We start from the raw sequence: 19,818 nt of genomic DNA, 5'->3' as shown, positions 1-19,818 counted from the left end.
ACACAGATACTACTGTGGTTTATTAAGTGGTTACTCTGTGTATATTGGTGAACAGAGGTTTGTATAGAATTAGATGACAACATAATTAGGTCTTATTGGTTTGGCAGACCACATGAGGTTCATTTTAAGGGGGGGCAAACATAAATAATGCAGCCCCATAAAAACTAACTGAAGAAACCACAGTTTTCCTTTGTGAAATCACTTCAGCATTAAAAAGGACTGATGGGAGCTGGACAGTCTCACTCAGGAATGCACTGTCATCAAACTGTGGTCCCCTGAATTCAACAAAAAACACGAGTCTTTGTTGTGTTTAAGATGTTGATGCATTTGTTTAAAACACTGAGCGGAGTTTAAAGAGTTTCGAGGTAGAAAAAGGAGTAAAAGATGGTCGAGAGGAGAAGTAAAAGTTGGGCTCAAGTCAGAGACGAAGAAGAGACGGTCCATTTCACACCACTTCCGAATACCTATGATTTCACTCTATTACATAAGATATCAAAGTAACCTTTTAGCGCTGGAGCAAATCAATGTGTCATTCTGATCTGAACTATTTTTAGGCTGTTAATTACATTAAAAAAAGCTGCATTTGCATTAGTGTTAATGTGACGATACTCCAAGTTAAATATACCTTGATAATCAAACAATACAATCCCTGTACACTGATAAATAAATGTGACATAGAAAAATTAGTTTAAATCTAAGAAAACAACAATATAGGATATTTTGAGCATTTTATTACCACTTATAATTACATTTTATGTATTTGCTGTTTAGGGGTCATGCGAAACTGTACTTACAAGTTCTGAGACACCCAACACCTCAGTTTGTTGTGGACACATGGATACGCAGAGAATTAAAAAAAAAACTTCTCTTTGAAAGACATTTTTAAAACTCTGAGCAATGATTTCTATATTTTTAGACAATTCACAGCATATCTCCTTGCCTGCATACATTCATATACATCGCATCACTGGGTAGTGACAAACAACCTACATGGCCATATAGGCTGGCAAAGTAAATAAGAAACAGTGGTTGGTTTGGAGTATTATACCAAAGACTGCCTGGTTAGAAATCAGTAAAGAGAGCATGGCAGGTCTTGGAAAAAGCTCTGCAGTAATGTTTAAGTGTACAGAATTTGAAGTTAATGGACTACAACATGGAAAACCACTGGGCTGGCCCTTTTTAGGAGTTCTAAGGTAACATTTAAAGACAGTGACTCTATGGAGGACTTCTGGGTTTTGGGAAAAGCATTCCAAGCTCGTGATTCCTGTCAACCTCCTCTATGTGAGGAAAATGATTCAAGACTTCTGTTCTGGATTCCTGCACCTTCTCCTCTTTTCTTCTCCTTACTTCACCCTTCTCTTTTCATTAATTGTCAGCCTTCCTTATTGCCCTTCTCTGCCCTTTCCTCACCCATTCAAACCACAGTTCTCCTCTCATCTCACTGAAATCTCGCCCGCTTATCCTTCTTTTCTCTTCTCCCTTACTACTCTTTCCTCATCGTTTCCTTTTTAATTTATTATCTTTTCTCCTAATTTCCTCTCCTGTCAAGACAGAAAATGAGTCTGTTCCTTGTTAGCCACCATCACTGAAGCTCTCCCTACGTCGTCTGTCTTCTATACCTCCTTCCTCTCTCCCTCTGTTCCTACCTTGCAGTTTTTCTTAAACTATTCGTTTCCTTTCTCGTCATATTGATTCATTCTTCCCTTTGATTTGGCTTTATCTCTTGCCTACACCTGAAACACATGACCATCACTTTCATTCCTACATTCATTCCTTTCTTTGTCTTTCTATGTTATTTTTTCTCCAAAAATCAAGTTTGAGCAAAATTGAGCTAAACACACAACACATACACATGTGTGGGAACTGATGTCCATCTATCTGTGGCTAGAGCTTATTTCTTATCCTTTATTATCATCTTAATGATTTCCTATGTGTTGTGTACTTCCTTCCTTGCTTATTTACGTCACACTAATCTTTTACTGATCAACTAATTCCAAAAGACTAATTTCCCTCCTGTATATCTCTCATCCTCATTGTTCTTGGTGGCACTCCCTCTCTTCAGCTCTCCCTCCATCCTTTCATCTTTGCTATCCTCTCTCTCTTTTTTTTACAGTTTCCATTTATCAAATTTTTCCATGCCCCTATGTCTTTAGTCTTCCTTTTATCTCGCATTGTTTTCTACAAAGCCCTTTTTTACACATGAACCCTGGAGGTTGCAGAAAGTGACTGCACGCAGGTCAGCAGAAAGGACAAAACTCTCACTCTTCGCTCATCAGAAGCAAATTGTCAGGAATATTTGCTGACACATTTATACATTGTGTTACCTGCTGAATTTTCCGGAGATTTTATGAGAAGCTGGGCAGAAAACCTCTACAAGAGGTCCAAAGCAGCTGTTGATGACATTTGCGTTTCCACCTGGCGCCATTCCATAACATCTCTAAAGCATTTTCTGCAGTGCTTGTGTTAAAGCGGTTTATGCTCGTCTTCTCTTGGTTGGCTTCAAATGTTTCTTGTTTATCGTTGTTGCACTGCCTTACAGGAACAATATTCATTCCCTTCTCTTTCTCCTCTTTTTTCTCACCTTTTCTCTTCTTTTTCCTTTTCTTCCTCCCATCTGTCAAGCTGACAGTTGCTTTGATGTGGCAGCTGATTAAAGTGCATCGTCATGTTATCCCCATCATTTCATCCCTTTACTGTTGTGGTTCATCAACCACTTCTCTCCTCACTGACCCATTCATCATATTTAAGTCCTCCCTGGAGTTTTTCTATCTTTTAATTTTTTTTCTGTCCCTCCATTCCTCTCAGTTATCCTTTAACCCACAGGCGCCACACCGTCCTGTTTCCATCACCTCAGAAAACATTACAGTAACTTGATTTCCAGGGGACCAAAACTAATCTTAAACCTTGTCTTTATACTTGAATAATGATTGACATTATTGGGACTTGCAACATATTCCTACATCATGGGTAACACACACAAGCACAGATATATATTTGCACTATTAAACATAGAGAGTCAACATTGAACCGTCTTTGATGGACTGATGTTGCCTCATTCTCACAACACTTATGACTTCCGTATGTTAAACCACACACACCATTTTCCATTCTCAGCGATGCAAAAGCTCGCTTGTCCTCTTGTGTTTGTGTTTTGAGTTTGGTGACATGGGAGGTCCAAAAATGTACAGCATGAGCTAAGATATGTAGATTAATGGGTTTGTGTGTTTGTGGGTGCAATGAGTCTATGGAGGGTGTCGAAATTAATGTCAGTTCCATGACATGAGCACGCCCATCCAATATAAGTGCTTTGACATCAAAGCAGCAGTGAGGATGCAATAACAATAACCCAACCGGCCAATAAATTTGCGGTAACTGCTGAATGTTGTGCACGTTTGCAGAATGTAACCAATGGATGATTTGTAAGTTTTAATTTGAAACACTGAAAGTCAACAATTGGTCAACATCCTCAACAATAAGCAGCGTATTTTCATCCGATTCTTTTTAGATTCAGCATTAGAAAATGTTGGGTATGATACACAGCTAACTGAATAACTTGTATGGATGCTACCAACAGGTAGAATTTATGATATACTCTCAATACTAAACTTATGTAAGCGCCATGGTTTGAATTACATGATTTTTGCTCAGACTTGATGTGTTGGCGCTTTCTTCTTTAAGCTTGAATATCTGTATCAGGTCTTACTGTATACTTCATGAGAGGACAAACTATGTCATCAAAAATGACCAAAGATTGAATCAACATCCCTTTTAATCCCAACAGTTTCAACACAAACTTACTGTTAGTATCTGCATAAATATAGTGTATATATATATATATATATATATGGCCACAGTAGTACCCCTCCATAAAGTTTGGAGAGGTACTACTGATGAAATATTCCATTATAAGTGGATGATTCCTATTGGTGGAAATCCACCTTAAAAGGACTTCAGACTTCAATAAGTTGTTTGACTCATTGAGCAAGGCCAGAAGGCTGAATTGCATTGGTGTCTTCCAGGTTGATATGACTGTGCCGTGAAAATGAAGGCATTTCAAATGATTAAAACAGTTTCCTGTCATTCAAGTTTAGGTATTTCCCATTCAAAGAGCAAACAAAGTCATTATGAATTCGAGGCGCTCCAACACAAACAACATTTCTGCATTGAGGTTATATTTGGACCGTATATTTAGATTTAAATTTTATATGCTGCCAGATCTGAGGAGAAAAAGACAGGTCTTGAGTAATATTAACCATCTCCCTGATGATTCGTTTTTCTGAAAAATGTTCTAAAGACACTGTGTGCAACATATTTCCTTTGGAGATCACGGGGCAATCTACTTAATCAAATTATTTCATCCTATTTAAATGAATACACCTTGGAACCGCCACTATACTCCTGAAGGGGAATGCCAGTGTGTGAAAACCACGTGACACAGATACAAGGAAGAAGTCTTCAGCAAGTCGTCTCTCTGCTCTTCTAAACTTCTTTCTGATCGGCACTCTGTTGCTCCTGATCAGCACTAACCAAACGCTTCTCTCCACACCTTACAGAACCGGACTTACCAGACATAGAAAATGGTGGCACACTCAAAAAACATCTCTGGAGTCAAGTGTATCACCAATTATCGTTGTCTGGAGGAACACATCGTCATCATGATGATGTTTCTGCATATTCGAGTCATCAATATGTTTGATAATGTAAAAAACTGAGCTCTTTCTGGTTTACTTCTGACATAACAAGCCTCCTTTTTTTGACTGATTTCCTATCTGAAATTCATCATGGAGATGTGACATATTGTGGCTAACTCTAACCAGCTAACCTGAAAGTGTGTGTTTCTGTGTGTGTGTTTGTGCATGTCTTTTTGTAGCTTACAGATGGAGCCAGTTCAGCTATCATTAACCTTTCAGCCTCTAGTTCCAGCCTTCATGTAGGTAACAAAGTCATCTTTTAACTCATTTTATTCATTCATGTGCAATATGTTAACCTGTGTACTTGTTATATTCCTTGTATTGTTACCATCCATTTGTATGTTGTGTATGTGCTACTTTTCCCCTTTTCACACCATGCTGCATCCCATTTCTCTCGAAAGTGAAAGTTAATACAGATCTGCTTACATTGGCAACAGGCAGCGCAGACGTGTACTATGATGCTGTTATTTAAAGTTATGTCAACCTACCTGGAAACCTGGTGTCTGGGACTGTGATATAAATGCATAAAAATTCAAAAACTGATAAATGATCCATATAAAGTGCTATAGCAGAGGTATAATGTCTAGATCTTTATTGATGAAGTATATCTTGAACGAGACACTGATGGATAACACTGACTGCAGAGAGGTGAACGTTGATCTGGAAGGAATGAAAATAACTTTTTACATTCTGTTTCCTTGGTCTTGACTCAGGAAAAACACATCCTACTCGAGAAATCCAGGTTTTACTGAGCAACACTCTGAGCCGTAGAGCTTCAGCAGAAATCTGATCCCTGATTTATACAGGAGACCACGCTCCTTGTTAAGTTCTTCCATCTTATTTTTCTAAGCCAGGTCAATTTGAAGACTAAGCTTGACCCGGAGCAGACTGCACACACAAACACACACGTCCAGTAGTGCCCCCCTCCTTCCTCAATCGACAGTAATTTGGGGAGGGGGGGGGGGTCTTTCTCTCAAAACAAAGATATTTGTTTTATTAAGGGTCAAATATTGAAACCAGTCTAATTAAAGGCTCAGCTTTCTGGCTGGCTGGGGCCAAAGTCAACAGAGCTGCTGTAGATCCTCTATACCACAACTGTCTGTAAGCAGACAGTTACCAAAAGGAGGGATGAATGAATGAGAGAGGGGTAAGGAGGAAAAAAGCGACTTAAAAGAGAAGGAAAAAAGACCAAAAAGAATCAGAAAAGGTTTGAGAAAAACGAGAAGAAGAGGGGGATGATATCTCATGGCACCAGAAAAATAAAACTTTCTTATGTTTTGTAAATCCTGGCATCTTAATTTCTGGTTCAGATCCCAAAAAAAAGGGCATGGGCGTATGTCTGATGATTACCATATTACTCCAGCAGAGTGTGTGCACTGTAAAGCAGCTTCCAAGGCAGATCAGTCAGATCTAGTTTCAGAGTTGAAATAGTTTAAGAAGATCGGCTGTCAGTAGTATGATGACGTCCCAAGCCTCGGAGTCTCCGATCCCCTCTCAACAAATCTGAGATCTAACATTTCTCAGATGGAAAATGAACGTTGGCTGTCACATCTCATCTGCAGAATCGATGCTTGACGACAGTACTTGTCACAGATCAAACCGGCCTCTTTGTTTTCTCGTTGCCACAAGGTAGCTGGACTTAAAAATCAGTATATAATGTGGTTTTTAAGAATTTTTTTTTTTTTCAATAGGTGATGTGTTTTACATGAATACTGCCCCATCAAAAAATGTGGTTGTGCTGCGCCTCTCCTCTCCCATTAATTCTCATCAGAACTATTCCGGTTCACTGCCAACCACCAGTCAGATTGGGTTAAAATCCCACTTTGAAAATGTTGTAGTTTGCCTCAACTTCTATAAATCCTTACTGGCTGCTTTAGAACCAGAGAAACTCACTGAAATGGCTTTGTGCCAGGCGACATTGTGGCATTTTTGGGGGTTTATGAAACATGCATTTATGGCCCTCTAATGACATTGTGACCAGAAACAAGATGTCAAAATAGCTTACTAAATCATCATTGTTTTTCTTGTTCTGCTAATTTCAGCCACAAACTGATGTAAGCTGCAGCTCTTTTCCAGAATCTGAGAGCTGCACATTTTTTTCTGCCCAAAATGTCATTCAGATGTGTCCATGCAGTTCTGGTTGGTGCATTACTTTTGCAAGTTCATTGTTAACCTATGGCTTAGAATTAGATCTTAATATATTCAAAGGTGTGCCACAATGATCTGCTCTTGAACACAGTATGTTTATTCCACCAACCACTTTTTCATGAAAAACTGAAGCAGAAGGTACCTCTTAAAGTCAAAAAGGGTCCTTAGTGGGTACATTTTAAGTATGCCACCACATTATAAAGCTCACTGAAGAACTGTTCTGATGCCAAAGATCCTTTGGAGGACTTTATCCTTCTTTCTGTGACATTTCATGGGCCCTTCTGTGTGTATCCTCTGTGTTCTCAAAACACCCACAATTCCTTGCACACACAGACGGATTCAGGTCGGCACAATAAGCCATTGACTTCATATTGAATTACTCCACCCATGCATCCATCACCATAAGAGTAAGAATTAGTTAGACCAATCCACAAACAACAGGTTGTAGAATGTCAAAGTTAGCAAATAGCTTGTGACCACTGTTGAGTGTTCAGCAGCTAAAGAGTCAAATATTTCCCTGAAGAGTTGGTAGAGTTCAGAGCAGAGTATTGTAAGCACATTGAATACCAGACTTGGGATAATGTCCAGGGAAGAAATGCATCAGGCCATTTCTGCAAATATGTACATGAACAATAAAATGGTAAAAGAAGCAACTGCACCTACTTGGCGTGCACGTGGCACATGGGGAGGCCAGCCACAGAAAACCACCATAGAAAGACTGCATACTATGTTTGTTTCTGCTCCAGTTTCTGACAATTGGAACACATTGTTTATTGCAAGCAGCTCACAACAGTTAAGACTTCATTACAGAACAATCAGTAGCCACAGTTCTTTTCAAGCTTCAGTCAGTATGAAATAATCAAAGCATTGTTACTGTATCCCCCCTTTTCCCTGTTTAGAAACTGATGACATGCCATGCCACTGTCACCATCTCTTTGTAAGTGTTATGACTGTATTTCTCTAAAGCTCTGTAAACTTGCTCCAGCGCCAAACCAGCATTTTCAGATTGACACACTGCCGAAAAGCCTTGATTTCAAGCAGAAAAACAGCATGTTAGTGATTTGCTCTACTTTGACCTTGAAGTCATCCAAACTGTTCTCGAATCAATGCAGCCACGTTCATACCCTTGATTATAACCCATAAAAGGCCTGCGTAAAATATCACCCCTTACTGAAGTTAAAGTCACAAGAAAAGTTAAAAGTAAAAAAAGATTAAGAGGTTAGAAGCTCAAATCCTTCTACTTACTACACACCGGGCTCAATGCTGTTTAAAGATAAAGCCATTATCGACACAACCTCTACAATCTAATTCTATACTTCCCATTTTGGAAATGCACAGTATGTTTTCAGATGTTGTGGGGTTTCTTTTTGGACCTGCATTTATTTGACTTATAAATCAAGTACTTGCAAGGAAAGTTAAAAAAAAATCTCAGTTAGAATGGCGTGATCTGAGGAAGGTAAAAAAAAAAAGAAGCTACTTATCTTTACAATGATGCTGGAAACACCATCATTGGGAATGGAGTCTATCACCACAAACTACCCATTCTTTTCTTCTGGTTACTCAAAAGTAGCCAGAAATCTGGTATGCGTCATCTGCGCCACTGCTGAATGATTTTCAGAGAAAAGCGCTACCATGTGCTTTACCATGTGCTTTACCATGTGCTTTACCATGTGCTTTACCATGTGCGCTACCATGAGAGTAAAGCAGTGGATGGAAAAGCATTCAGGAATAAGGTTAACTCAGTTCTGTCTAATTTCAGTCAGTGATGGCAAAGAAGACATTTATTCATGTGAAAATGCCACAGATTCTTACTTGAGGTTTGGTGCTCTGCCTTGAAACCACAATGACAAATGCATACAAACAGCGCTGCCGAAACATTTTTTTCCCATCTTTCCACATTCTTAACATAGACCAGTTTGTTTTGGAGATACTTTAAACAAAAGGGGTCAAAGAAAGTAAGGGTAAAGCACTGGGCAAATTATCAGCTGGTTTAGGAAATTCGACTTCAAGTACTAAACCTGTTTCTGAAAGCGATTTTTAACTTAAAACATCCTTGATTCAGGTGCCCTTTTGAAATGAACATTTCCAGACTCAGTGCATAATAACCCTTTGACAAGGCCAGTCAGTTGATGTTGATAAATGCGACCTTTATGGAACCACCTCAGACGACAAACCTGTTCTCATCTCAAGGTACCAGATGTTTTAATTTTGTCATAATCTGTAGCATCTCTATGATTTGCACACAAGTTGTGCGTGTATATGTTACATCAGTAGCAAAAACTTCAATATAATTCTGGAGGAAAGGTTGGAAAGGAGTTGATGGAAAGCAGAGGGCTTAAAATCATTAGACCTGAGTTAAGGACAAGGTTTGTTTGGTTATTTTCTTGAATTCCTTGTTTTTACTATTGGCTGGTAAGGATGACACAATATATCCAGTTTCAGTTCTTCAAAACTACTTGGCTAGGTTGAGGGTCAGACGTTTAATAATGGCGTGGAAGTACACTGCTTCAAATGGTCCAAAGGAGGCACTATGAGATGTTGTCATCAAGAGAACGAGCTGAGTGAACTCATCCTTTACAACCTTCAGTAGCTCACAATCTACCGTAGATAAAGCTACTATAGGTTTTTTTTTTTTTTTTTTACAGATCAAACTACAATTAAAAAGATACAAGTTTATGGAACAGTAAATTATTGGGTCACAGATAAGGGTGTCAGGGTCGAGTATAAAAGGAGCATCATCCAGTTGATTAATCTTTCCAAGCGAAGATAGGTAATGGCTCATTACTTTGTGCCAAACTCAGTCAGAGAATCATATATTCATAATCTTCATCAAAATTTCATCAATGCAACGTTGCAAATTTTATGAATTTGTGGGAAATCTCAGTATGTAATGGTCAAGGACAGAAACCACTGTTGGATGAGCTATATTCGAGAAACTGTCATGCTATGGTCAATAGTCTCATGGGCTCAGAAATTCATTGAAAAATCATCTTCTCTCAGCATAGTCCTCAGTTGCTGCCAGAAATGTAACCTGAAACTGTATTAGTCAAGGAGGAAGCCATATGTTAGCACTGTGCAGGAGCATAGCTGAGTTCAGTCTGGACACAAGCTCATTTCTGATGGACAGGCAGAGAGAGGGTACGAATTCTGTGATCAGATGAGTCCAGCCTCTGTTTCTGAGTGCCAAATTTGAGAAAGACAATCCAGGCTGTACCAGAAATAGGTACAAAAGCCAGCATCTCTGATAGTAAGAAGGCGCATTGGTGTCAGTATAGATTGATAGAACAACTACCATGGATTGTTGAGCATCTGAAATCTTGTATTCAGCAAGGGTGGACTCAGATTTATCCACCAAGCTGCATCATTAAAATGAAGAATGATGTCTTATGTAAAAACTTTTTGTGTGTGTTGCTGCCATCAAATGGTAAATTTGTTTCCATTTCTAAATTAAACAAATTAGCAAGACAATGAAAATGATTTATTTTGTACTTTTGTCTGTTGAATAAAAGTCAATCAGATTAAGTTACTGATTCAATTTTTTGTTGGTTTTAAGCAAACTGTCTAACTCTCCTTTTAAAGGGGCTTTGTAGTTTGTTGCCTGTTTGAGAACAACTTCCTGTTGAGAAATTTGAACAACAAATCGCTCCTGAGTGCTCCATCAATCTTTTGTCTTTGTGTATGTGAAGGTCGCCTCTTTCACCATCGGTCTTGTCGCTGTGATCTCTGACCCTGTTAAGGATGGGGTTTCCCCACAAAAAGTTTTTATTGAAGCAGCTCAGTGCTCTTATGTAAATCCAGTCGCTCTACTCTCAGAGCTCTTGGCAGTGCCAGTCTGGTTTGGTTAGCCTGGCTTTCCCTGCAGGGCGTAATGATAGGCTGCAAACCACACTGACACCCTGAACAGACCACTGCAGGCTGTGTGTGTGTGTGTGTACTCAATCTCCAGAGTATGCTTAATACATGTCGCAGTCTGGAACGCTCCACCGGCGGCCTTAATCTGTCTGAATCAGGAGTTGTGGACTTGAGTGAACACACCCTGACACACTGGTGGGTGCACACAAAGTTTCTGGCGCCCCTGTCATCAATGCTTGGCACGGTCTCCACACTGAGGGCACATTAACGCACAGCAGACACTTCACGCCTCCGACACAGCGTGCTATGCTTGTGTGTGTGCGAGTTAAAAGCCACGTGCTACTCTTTTCCATGCCATACTGCCACTTTGGAAAAATGAGGAATTCCATAGTTTCCCCTCCCTCACTGTGTGTGCCTGTGCGTTTATGAGTGATTGTGTGTGTCTCTGAGTCTGTGGGAAGTAGGAGAAAGGGGATTCCACACAAACTCATTGCCATAAGAGCACTTTTGTTGTACATTTATGCCTGAACGCACACAAAGGAAAAAGTAGTGCATGAGTCACCAGTGTGTTTTAAGCTCAAGTGTTCCTCGGAGGGTTGAAGGTTGCAGGGCGGGAACAAATCGCACTGAAATGTGTTTGTGTATGTGTATAGGGACAGCTGGGAGGATCTGTCCCCCTTTTGTATCATCATTGTTTCCACACAAACACAAGGACAGACCTTTTGCTTCTCTATGAACATAGTCATAGTAGCTCTGTGGTTGACGTTGCCAATGTGAGCAGACTTTTCGTAAACTTGATGCACCAGACAGCTTCACGCTTGATAAGATCTCGTAACAAGAGTTTCATTCAGAGATGTCGCGCATCGCCCCAAAAATCACATCATATGAATCAATCAGACTCCCATCCAAACCTCAACATTTAAAAACAAAGCTATATGTTTTACCCTCAAAACAGAACGACATTGTAAGACCTCAGGATGACTCATGGCTGTAATAGTAAGACTTTAACGGCCTTTGCTTTAAAGCCAACAGTCATTTTGTAATAGAAGGATTATTTCTTTTTTTCTTTAATGGTGCATGTTTCATTTCGGAATAAAACCTTTTAATGTTCTATGTGAATTAGGTATTAGGAAAAGTGTTGAAAAGCTACTTAGAATGTGTTGTTTTAATGTGTGGTTACATTCTGTCAGTGTTTGTGCGTGTTTTCTGTGAGTGAGTGCGCACATGATGAAATTGAATTCCTTTCTTATTTTTCTTTTACTGTTAATGCCGACAATAGATGCTACAATGGGTAAGTTTGTGAGCATGTAGTCTTGTAAGAGAGTGACAAAATGCAAATATATTAGGGGGTACATGCATAGAGACATGCAGCTGAACAGAGTGTAAATTCAGTCACTTATTGTAAATTTGGTAAGTAACATTATTGATAGATTAAGTACACCAAAAGTAGTACACAGAAACTGTCATAGAACTCTACATCGGTAGAAAAGGACCATCATGCAATGTACTTTGCAGCCAGAAGCTGATGAAGAGTGCTAATACTGGCTAGCTAACGCGAGCCGTCACTAACATTCACAACTCATTATTGTCATTTTCTCGCCCATTGAGAATGCCAGATGAACAAAAAAAATCAGACTTTTCAACCATGAAGTGTTTGAACTGTAAGATATTGCTAGTTTGAGACTCAGCCCTCATGATGTTAACAACTGTCATGCTTTTGTACTTCTCTCCATTTGAGATTCCTTACTTTTCTGATGTGCTCTAACGCACAAATGGCTGATGTTCTGAATTACAAGTACAGTGTAAGTTCTACATATTATAAAAATATACTGTTTAAAAAACAGTATCATTATGGCTTGCACATTATTATACTTATTTCTTATGATTCCCATCAAGTCATCTGGACACAATCATTAAGAACAGCCGAGGGATACATTACCATCTCACAATTTACAGCCATGGATTATGGCACAACCACATAAATAGCTAAGTGGGCAAACATATATATTCCACTCTTTCTGGTGTGACTGGTCTGTGTATGCATATGGCCAATCATCAAACTTCCTCATAACAGCCCACAGAGAAAGCCATTGTTGCGTGTAACGACTGAATTTGTAGATACTCAGCTTCAGTATGTACATAAATGTTAATTTTCTGATAAATTATGCAAGATAAATGTTGCAGTAGTAAGTTTAATCTTCAAGTTAACCCAGATGGGAATAATACAGCTACCAAAATAGGTATGTCAGGCAGCTAAATCTTTTGGTAACACAGCAATTTGAGCATGTCTGTGGTAAAAAGCTGCCCTTTTACTTTAATGGAGTCATTTTAGGGTTGCCTTTTAGAGTGCTTTATCTCAATATTGGACTAATGCCAAATATTTGTGTCCATATTAATAATCTAGACCCCGAAAGATGTGGAAATACTGTCGAGTTTGAAAATACCAGCATTCCCTGACTTTTCCTTTAAAGCTGGGGCATATACTGTTGTGATTTGGGGAGACCACAGTCTCTTTGGGTAGATCGTAATAGGCTAGTAATTTAGTCTGCAAATAAGCTTTCAAGTTTTTACAGCAGAGTATCATGCAGGATATCAGGATTGTAAGTCTTTCATACCTCATCTGAACAACAATGCTTTAGAGCTTAGAAAAATGGGAATTCTTTGATCATTGGGATCATTTTGCTCATTCTCAGACAGCTTCTTTGTAAGATGAAGTTGCATTTGGTTTTTCCCTTGAAAAATGGACTGAAATACCTTTGTAAAGACTAAAAACAGAAATAGAGAGAGAGTTCAAACTCTGCTTACTTTTCTGCATTGCGCTCAAATGCTAATACGTTTAGCAGGGTACAGAAACTTGATCATGATTTTAAACAGCATGAAATGAATTTCAAAGTAATAAATACATTCCTTATTGCTGCACATTTACAACACAACTGTAGCTTTGTCTCATGTTGAATGGAATCAAACTTAGTCAATGGCGCATAATGACGAGTGTGGGCCTGAAAACCCAAAGTTTTACGACTTGGACTTGATTTGAGGCTTTAAAGCCAAGACTTCAGACTTGATTGTCACTTTTAAAGAAAATGACTTCTTATTCCCTGAATCGCAGAAGTCACATCAGATCCCAGCAGGTCAAATGTTCACTTTAGAGAGCTTGTAATCCCTTTAGACAAGCTCTGCTTCCCATCAGTAATGTTGACCACACACATTGTGCAGGAATCGGAAATATACACAGATTGAACAGCTTAATTTGAACGCAGCATATCTGTTTAGTAAAGATACTTGATGTTCGTGTGTTTTGAGAGATATGGTTGGAGTTTTTATGGCAATCTTTCCTGGTCTGAGAGGAATGAATTAAATAAAAAAGACAATAGATGTTGTAAATGTATCAAAGTTTCTCTGCAGAAACAGAGAAGTAATGGGAAAAGACAGCTTGCAGCAAAGCAGCAGAAGGATCTATTTCTTTATGCATACACATATAGATTTTTTTCTTTTTTAGTATGACATGGTTCCTTACATGTACATACTGGTTTTGCCCACTTTGTACCTCTTCCCATTGCAGTGTTGCCCATTTCCATTGCCTCAGAACGCCCATATATCATGACCTTCATGCCATGGAGCCACCAGAGACAATTTTACTTGTGTTGACGTGAGTTGGCCTACTCCATCTTGCGATGCGATCATTGGAAAAATCATGAAAAGCGGGTTGTTTCTGACCCCAGCACTGCACTCTACAGACAAACAGAGCTCAACACAGGGCGTTTAATGAGTTTGAGAGGTCAAAGGTTGTTAAAGGAGTTCAGCTGTCAGGCAAAGTCGGACTCATCAATGATGCAATAGCTGTTTCAGTAGCCAGAAAGGACTTTAAAGGAGAGGAGACGAACATTTAAAGCAGATTGACTGGAGACCGAATGTCATGAAGGAAGACGGTGAAAAGCAAATTAGGTTCAGTTTAATGAAGAAAAATTATGTTTCTATGTCATCTCACATAGAAACAACATAAATGAAAGTGAAGACTGTTACCTGAGCAAACATACATTTTCAAAGTACATCATATGCATTTCCATCTTAAGAGTTTGATAGTTTAGCCGAACTATACATTTATTTTCATTGTGCCAACCTCTGACTCTGAATATATGACAACAGGGAGAAGAATCCATGGACTGGTGGAGTAAGTTCTACGCATCCACCGGAGAGAAAAACAAGTGTGGGACTTATCTGGAAAGAGGCTTCGACACGCTGAAGGTAGGAGTGCGTGAGTGGTTGGTCAAGAATAGGCCATAATAAAAGCCACATTAAAGGCTTTGTGTACATATGGTGAGTGTGGTGCTTTAAACTCGAGAGTTAGATATGTATAATCTTACAATGAGAGAGGACAATAACCGAGGTCAATAGACAGAAAACAAAAAGATACAGTTTAAAAAAATGTTCTTTGTCTATGTTTTGACACAACACTTGTTAATCCCTGTGTGTAAGTGTTTTTTTCATGCTTGAATGATTAATAGGTCAGCGTTAAGTGGCTTAAGGAACAGAAAAATAGAGAACTACTGCTAAAGACCTGAAATATCAGAAGAATGCCCAGCTGCTTGGAAGTAAAATACTGTATGCATTGACAAATTATAACAAATTATGATCATGCAGGGAAATGTAAAAATACAAAAGGCCCCTCACAAGATCCAGTGTTTGGTTTCTCCCTTGGCGTTGCAACATGATGAACTGTTGGGAGGACCCCATGCCGTGGCAAGATATGAAATGCTTGTTCTAAAGAAATGCAAACACAGCATATTTTCACAACAATTCTGTGCAATTAAACACATAGTCAAGGGTATTGCTTGAGTCTATGCCAAGAGAGCGCCCCAAGTGTTACACACTGGAACTCTGAGAGAATGCGTCATACCAAGGTCAACCGCACCTCTTCACTGTGGTGAAAGTTTCTGTCACCGCTCCAAAGTTGCCTTGAAAAGTTTCCTAAATCGCTCAAAAGTTAAGACGTCTTTCCACCATTTTTTTTTTTTTCACGCTTAATGAGGAGCTCTGAGCATTTTCTCAGGATGTTTATGAGGACAGCCTCTGATTGCTCAGTGCTAATTACACATTCAGAACCGAAAGGGAGGTTTCCTTGTTGGGATACGTAACATTTTCCAGTCATTAGTTTTGTGATTTGTGCCGTTAACGACACAAAAAATGTTCATGCTCGCGTGAGTCACTGTCGCTTGCATTCGTCACATTTATTCTTTTTTCATCTATTTCTTCACTCATGTTGCACATCTCACAATGTCACTTGGAAATCCATTGTAAAATGAATATTTCTACCACTACCACATCTGAACATGTATGTCCGCAGATGCACAGCTAGGCCTAAATTTTAGTTTTTTATGTGCTCAAAAAGAGGAGGAGACAATAAAAAAAGGTAAAAACAGTAGTGAAAAGGAAAAAGTGATCACAGGGAAGATGAAAACAATGCAACCCTTTGTTCCATTGCCCAAACTTCACCATTTAAATCACATTCTGCCTCGCTGCCAGTTCCCTCTGTCAGTCTGTCCCTTCATCCTTCCCCTCCTCCTCCTCCTCTCTTCTCAAGCTCCGTCCTCAGAGCCCGGCGCCTTGACATTCCGTCTGTTTTCTAAACTCCTCCGATGACTCATTCGGGGTGAATTTGTCTTTGAGATCGCAGCACTGGGACAAATTTAGGGAAAAGGCCACTCGGTGATGTCAGCGATGTCCGAAAGAAGCAATCGCACCAGTTACCGTTAACGTCTGTCTTTAGTCTGGTTCTTTTAGGGTCTGCCACTGTCCCAGGAGCTCCCTCTCCCCTGCCATCGCCCACGCTCTGATCCACCCTAATTCCCATTCTCTTGGTCCAAACAGTGACCTTTTCTTCCACTGGGACTCGAAGCATACGTCAGTCTTCTTGTTTGAGGCCCAAACAAATAAGAGATCATGCCAGAATGCGGCCTTGTTATCATTCTTAAACCAGACCCCTCACCTTTCAAAAGCCATTTCACATCATCACCGCAGCTTTAACACTGTCCTATTCTTTGACCTCTCTCAATAAGAGTGCTTTTCAGCTTCATAGTAACATTTCTATTACTTGATTGGTGTGAAAGAGCATTTGTAATCTGCTTGAGACTATTAATATGTCATCTGACCAATTTTTGGAAGCATGAAATTATCCAAATAACAGCTCATTCTCATGGCCGGGTGTTTCAGTATTAACCTGTAACTTCTTGGAATGTTCCTCAAAGACCATGACGTAAATGGTCCGACATAAAGGAACATTTCTTTGTCTTTTCCTTCAGATGAAAACATTGAAACACAAGTAAAGTTAAATGGCACAACAGAGAACAGTAACTGCTTGCCCCTTAAAAGACTCCTTTCAGTTTTTGTGGTGGGCGTACATTTTTCATCCAGGAAGCTTATTAAACTGTTTCACTCTGTCTGATGATTTCCATCAGACAGCATTCAAGTCGCCTTTGAATTTTTGTGACTTGTCAAAACGTTTAGTCCAAATTCACTTGACATTTGGAAGGAAACTAGCAAAATGACCAATGAGCTGCTGATCCCATCGCTGCTTTGCCTCACTTTCACCCTCTCCTAACTCCTGCGCTTTCACTTTCTCTGTACCACTGCCTTTTTTTTTTATTCCCTCCATGCTCTCATGTTCATCTTATTTGTTTGACAAGCCCTTTGCTCTAGCCTGCTACTGTCACAGGGAAATGAGCCTTTATTTCCAACCTTTCCAGCATCCTGTACCCTCCTTTAAACACATGCTGCCACCTTATTATTCTTCATTTGCCTTCCTGCTCTGAACCCCTCTGCTCTTTGACTGTCTTTGGACTTTTACTGATAGTAGAGACACTGTTTCCAGCCTTGCCTTGACCTCAGGAAAACCTTTTCTCTCAGCCTCGGCTCTGTTTTTTACCTCCTTTCTTGTCACCTCCTTGTTTCCACACACACTGCTTTGGAAATGTTTAATTTCAGTAACCAATATGACACACTTGTCTCGAGCAATACAAAGGTCTGTACTCCAGCCACCGTTCTCTGGAACACTCTCTTTCATTTCAAACCTTTGGTCCTTGCCAGGTTTTAAATAGGTGAATACAACCTAAGATGAACAACATAACATTACATAATAAATCATTTGATTATTTATATAATCAAAACTAAACCAAATGCAGAAACAGTGTATGGAAATGTAAGTACACCCCATGATTTAATAGCTTGTAGAACCACCTTTAGTAGCAATAACTTGAAGTAATCATTTTCTGTATGACGTGATCAGTCTCTCACATCATTGTGGAGATATTTTGGTCCATTTTTCTTTACAACGCTCTTCTGTTCATTGCAATTTGCAGCATTCGCTTATGCACAGCTCTGTTGAGGTCCCACCTCAGCATTTCAATCAGGTTGAGGTCTGGGCTGTGACTGGGTCATTGCAGTTTGTTGATTCTTGTCTAGGATAGTATATTCCCCACTTGAGGTTTCCAGGTTTCATGCTAAGCTCTTGGAGGTAGCCTCTCCCTAAGACCAAAACACAGCAACAATGCCAGTAGAATGTGTGTTACTGGTGGACACACAGATTCCCTCACCAAGCTGAGGACACTTTAAGGGGCTGATGGCACGGGAGAGGTATCTACTCTTGGTCAGATATCACATAAAAATAATGTAAAGGCATTCTGATTTATGAGGTGGAACTCTCCTAAAACACAAACAAGATGAACAGTCTCCACTTTAATCAAAACCAGTTTTTTTTGCCTCCATGCATCATACATATTACCAACCCTTAGTGCTTTGTTTTCGTCTCCCCTTTCCGTTGATGCTGGGTTTGGTTTTCAAGTATTGAAAAAAAACTGCCTGTTCTTCAGTTGACATCATCCCCGTCATCGCTCTCTTTTTCTCCCGTCCCCACCCCCCACCCCTCTATCCTTGCCCTGCTATTCCATCTCTTTCAACCTTCTCCACCCAAATCATAGACAATGTACCCCTCATAACAAACATCTACCCCCCCTTTCTCCTCATCTGCCACATTTATTTCCCAACAGGCCTCTTATTTTCCCAAAGTTACTCTGGATGAGAAGCATATCATTGCTTCCATAGCCTTTCTCCTCCCCCTCTCAGCTCATTTTAATGAACTACTAAGAGCAGTATCTGTGGTATGTACATAACAAACAAAACCAAAAGACCTCACTTCATAGAGGAAATCACAATCCCTTTTTTTCATAATAGATGTGCAACAATACATTGTCCAGTGCTGAAATCATGGCTGCAAGATTTGTTCCTGGGATCTGCTGGAGTCATCCTCCCTTTTTGGGGGTCATGGCCCCCGAGAGCTCCAATTACCAGTGCTACCGCTGCTGCCTTCAATTCCCACATCTTTTCAACTTCTTCTCTCAACTCTTGGTATTTTTCTAGCCTCTTAATATTGTTGTCACTTGGAATTGCTACGTCTATCACTACTGCCTTCTTCTGTAGTTTGTTGACCACCACAATGACTGGTTAGTTCACCATCACCTGGTTATCAGTCTGGATCTGGCAGTCCCACAGGATCTTAGCTCTGTCATTTTCCACTACCTTTCGGAGTATCTCCCACTTTGACTTTGGAACTTTCAGCCCATATTTAGCACTATTCCTGTGCACTATTCATGCCACTTGGTTATGGCACTCCATGTATGCTGTACCTGCCTGCATCTTACACCTTACTACTATGTGCTGGAATTTCTCAGAGGCCTCTCTGCACACCCAGCACCTGGGGTCCTGTCTGCTGTGGTAAACCCCAGCCCCCATTGCTTGACTTGATGTTAACTTGTGCAATTGGCTTTAAATTGACCTCTCGGTTTGTCTTCTAGAGTCCCATTGAGTTTTTGATAAAGGCTCTCAGCGTCCTATTGATGCTGTAGAGTTCCAAGCATTCCAGCACCCATGTGTGCGGCGCTGAGTTGTTGGCTTTCTTGTAGTCTGATCTTACAGTCTTTGAGTGACAGTTCCGTTTATCAGTAGCTGGTGTTTAGCTTCTCAGGTGTTATTTCCAATTCCCCTCTGGGCCCCTGCTCATGTTTTGAACCATGTGCCTATTCATCTCTTCCACTATAATGCCCGATGGGAGCTTTCAAGTTGTACAGACAGGTTT

The 19,818-nt window shown here is 39.9% G+C and overlaps 1 protein-coding gene across 8 annotated transcripts in view; it reads left to right on the top strand.

The window, feature by feature from the left end:
- dysf (dysferlin, limb girdle muscular dystrophy 2B (autosomal recessive)) overlaps nucleotides 1-19,818 on the top strand; it is an 84,394-nt gene that overhangs the window by 42,997 nt on the left and 21,579 nt on the right. For 4 of the 8 annotated variants that reach the window (XM_072376776.1, XM_072376771.1, XM_072376777.1 and 1 more), the window contains 2 exons: nucleotides 4,871-4,930; nucleotides 14,838-14,936. In XM_072376776.1, coding sequence (XP_072232877.1) covers nucleotides 4,871-4,930; nucleotides 14,838-14,936 — 159 coding nt within the window. Of the gene's footprint in view, nucleotides 1-4,870; nucleotides 4,935-7,738; nucleotides 7,777-14,837; nucleotides 14,937-19,818 lie in introns of all 8 variants that reach the window. The other 4 variants (XM_072376773.1, XM_072376772.1, XM_072376775.1 and 1 more) reach the window with 2 other exon arrangements.

The sequence above is a fragment of the Leuresthes tenuis genome, unplaced genomic scaffold, assembly GCF_036924035.1.
Source record: "Leuresthes tenuis unplaced genomic scaffold, fLeuTen1.0.hap1 SCAF_22, whole genome shotgun sequence".
In the NCBI taxonomy this organism is placed as follows: domain Eukaryota; kingdom Metazoa; phylum Chordata; class Actinopteri; order Atheriniformes; family Atherinopsidae; genus Leuresthes; species Leuresthes tenuis.
This window is presented reverse-complemented; position numbering and strand designations above follow the sequence as displayed.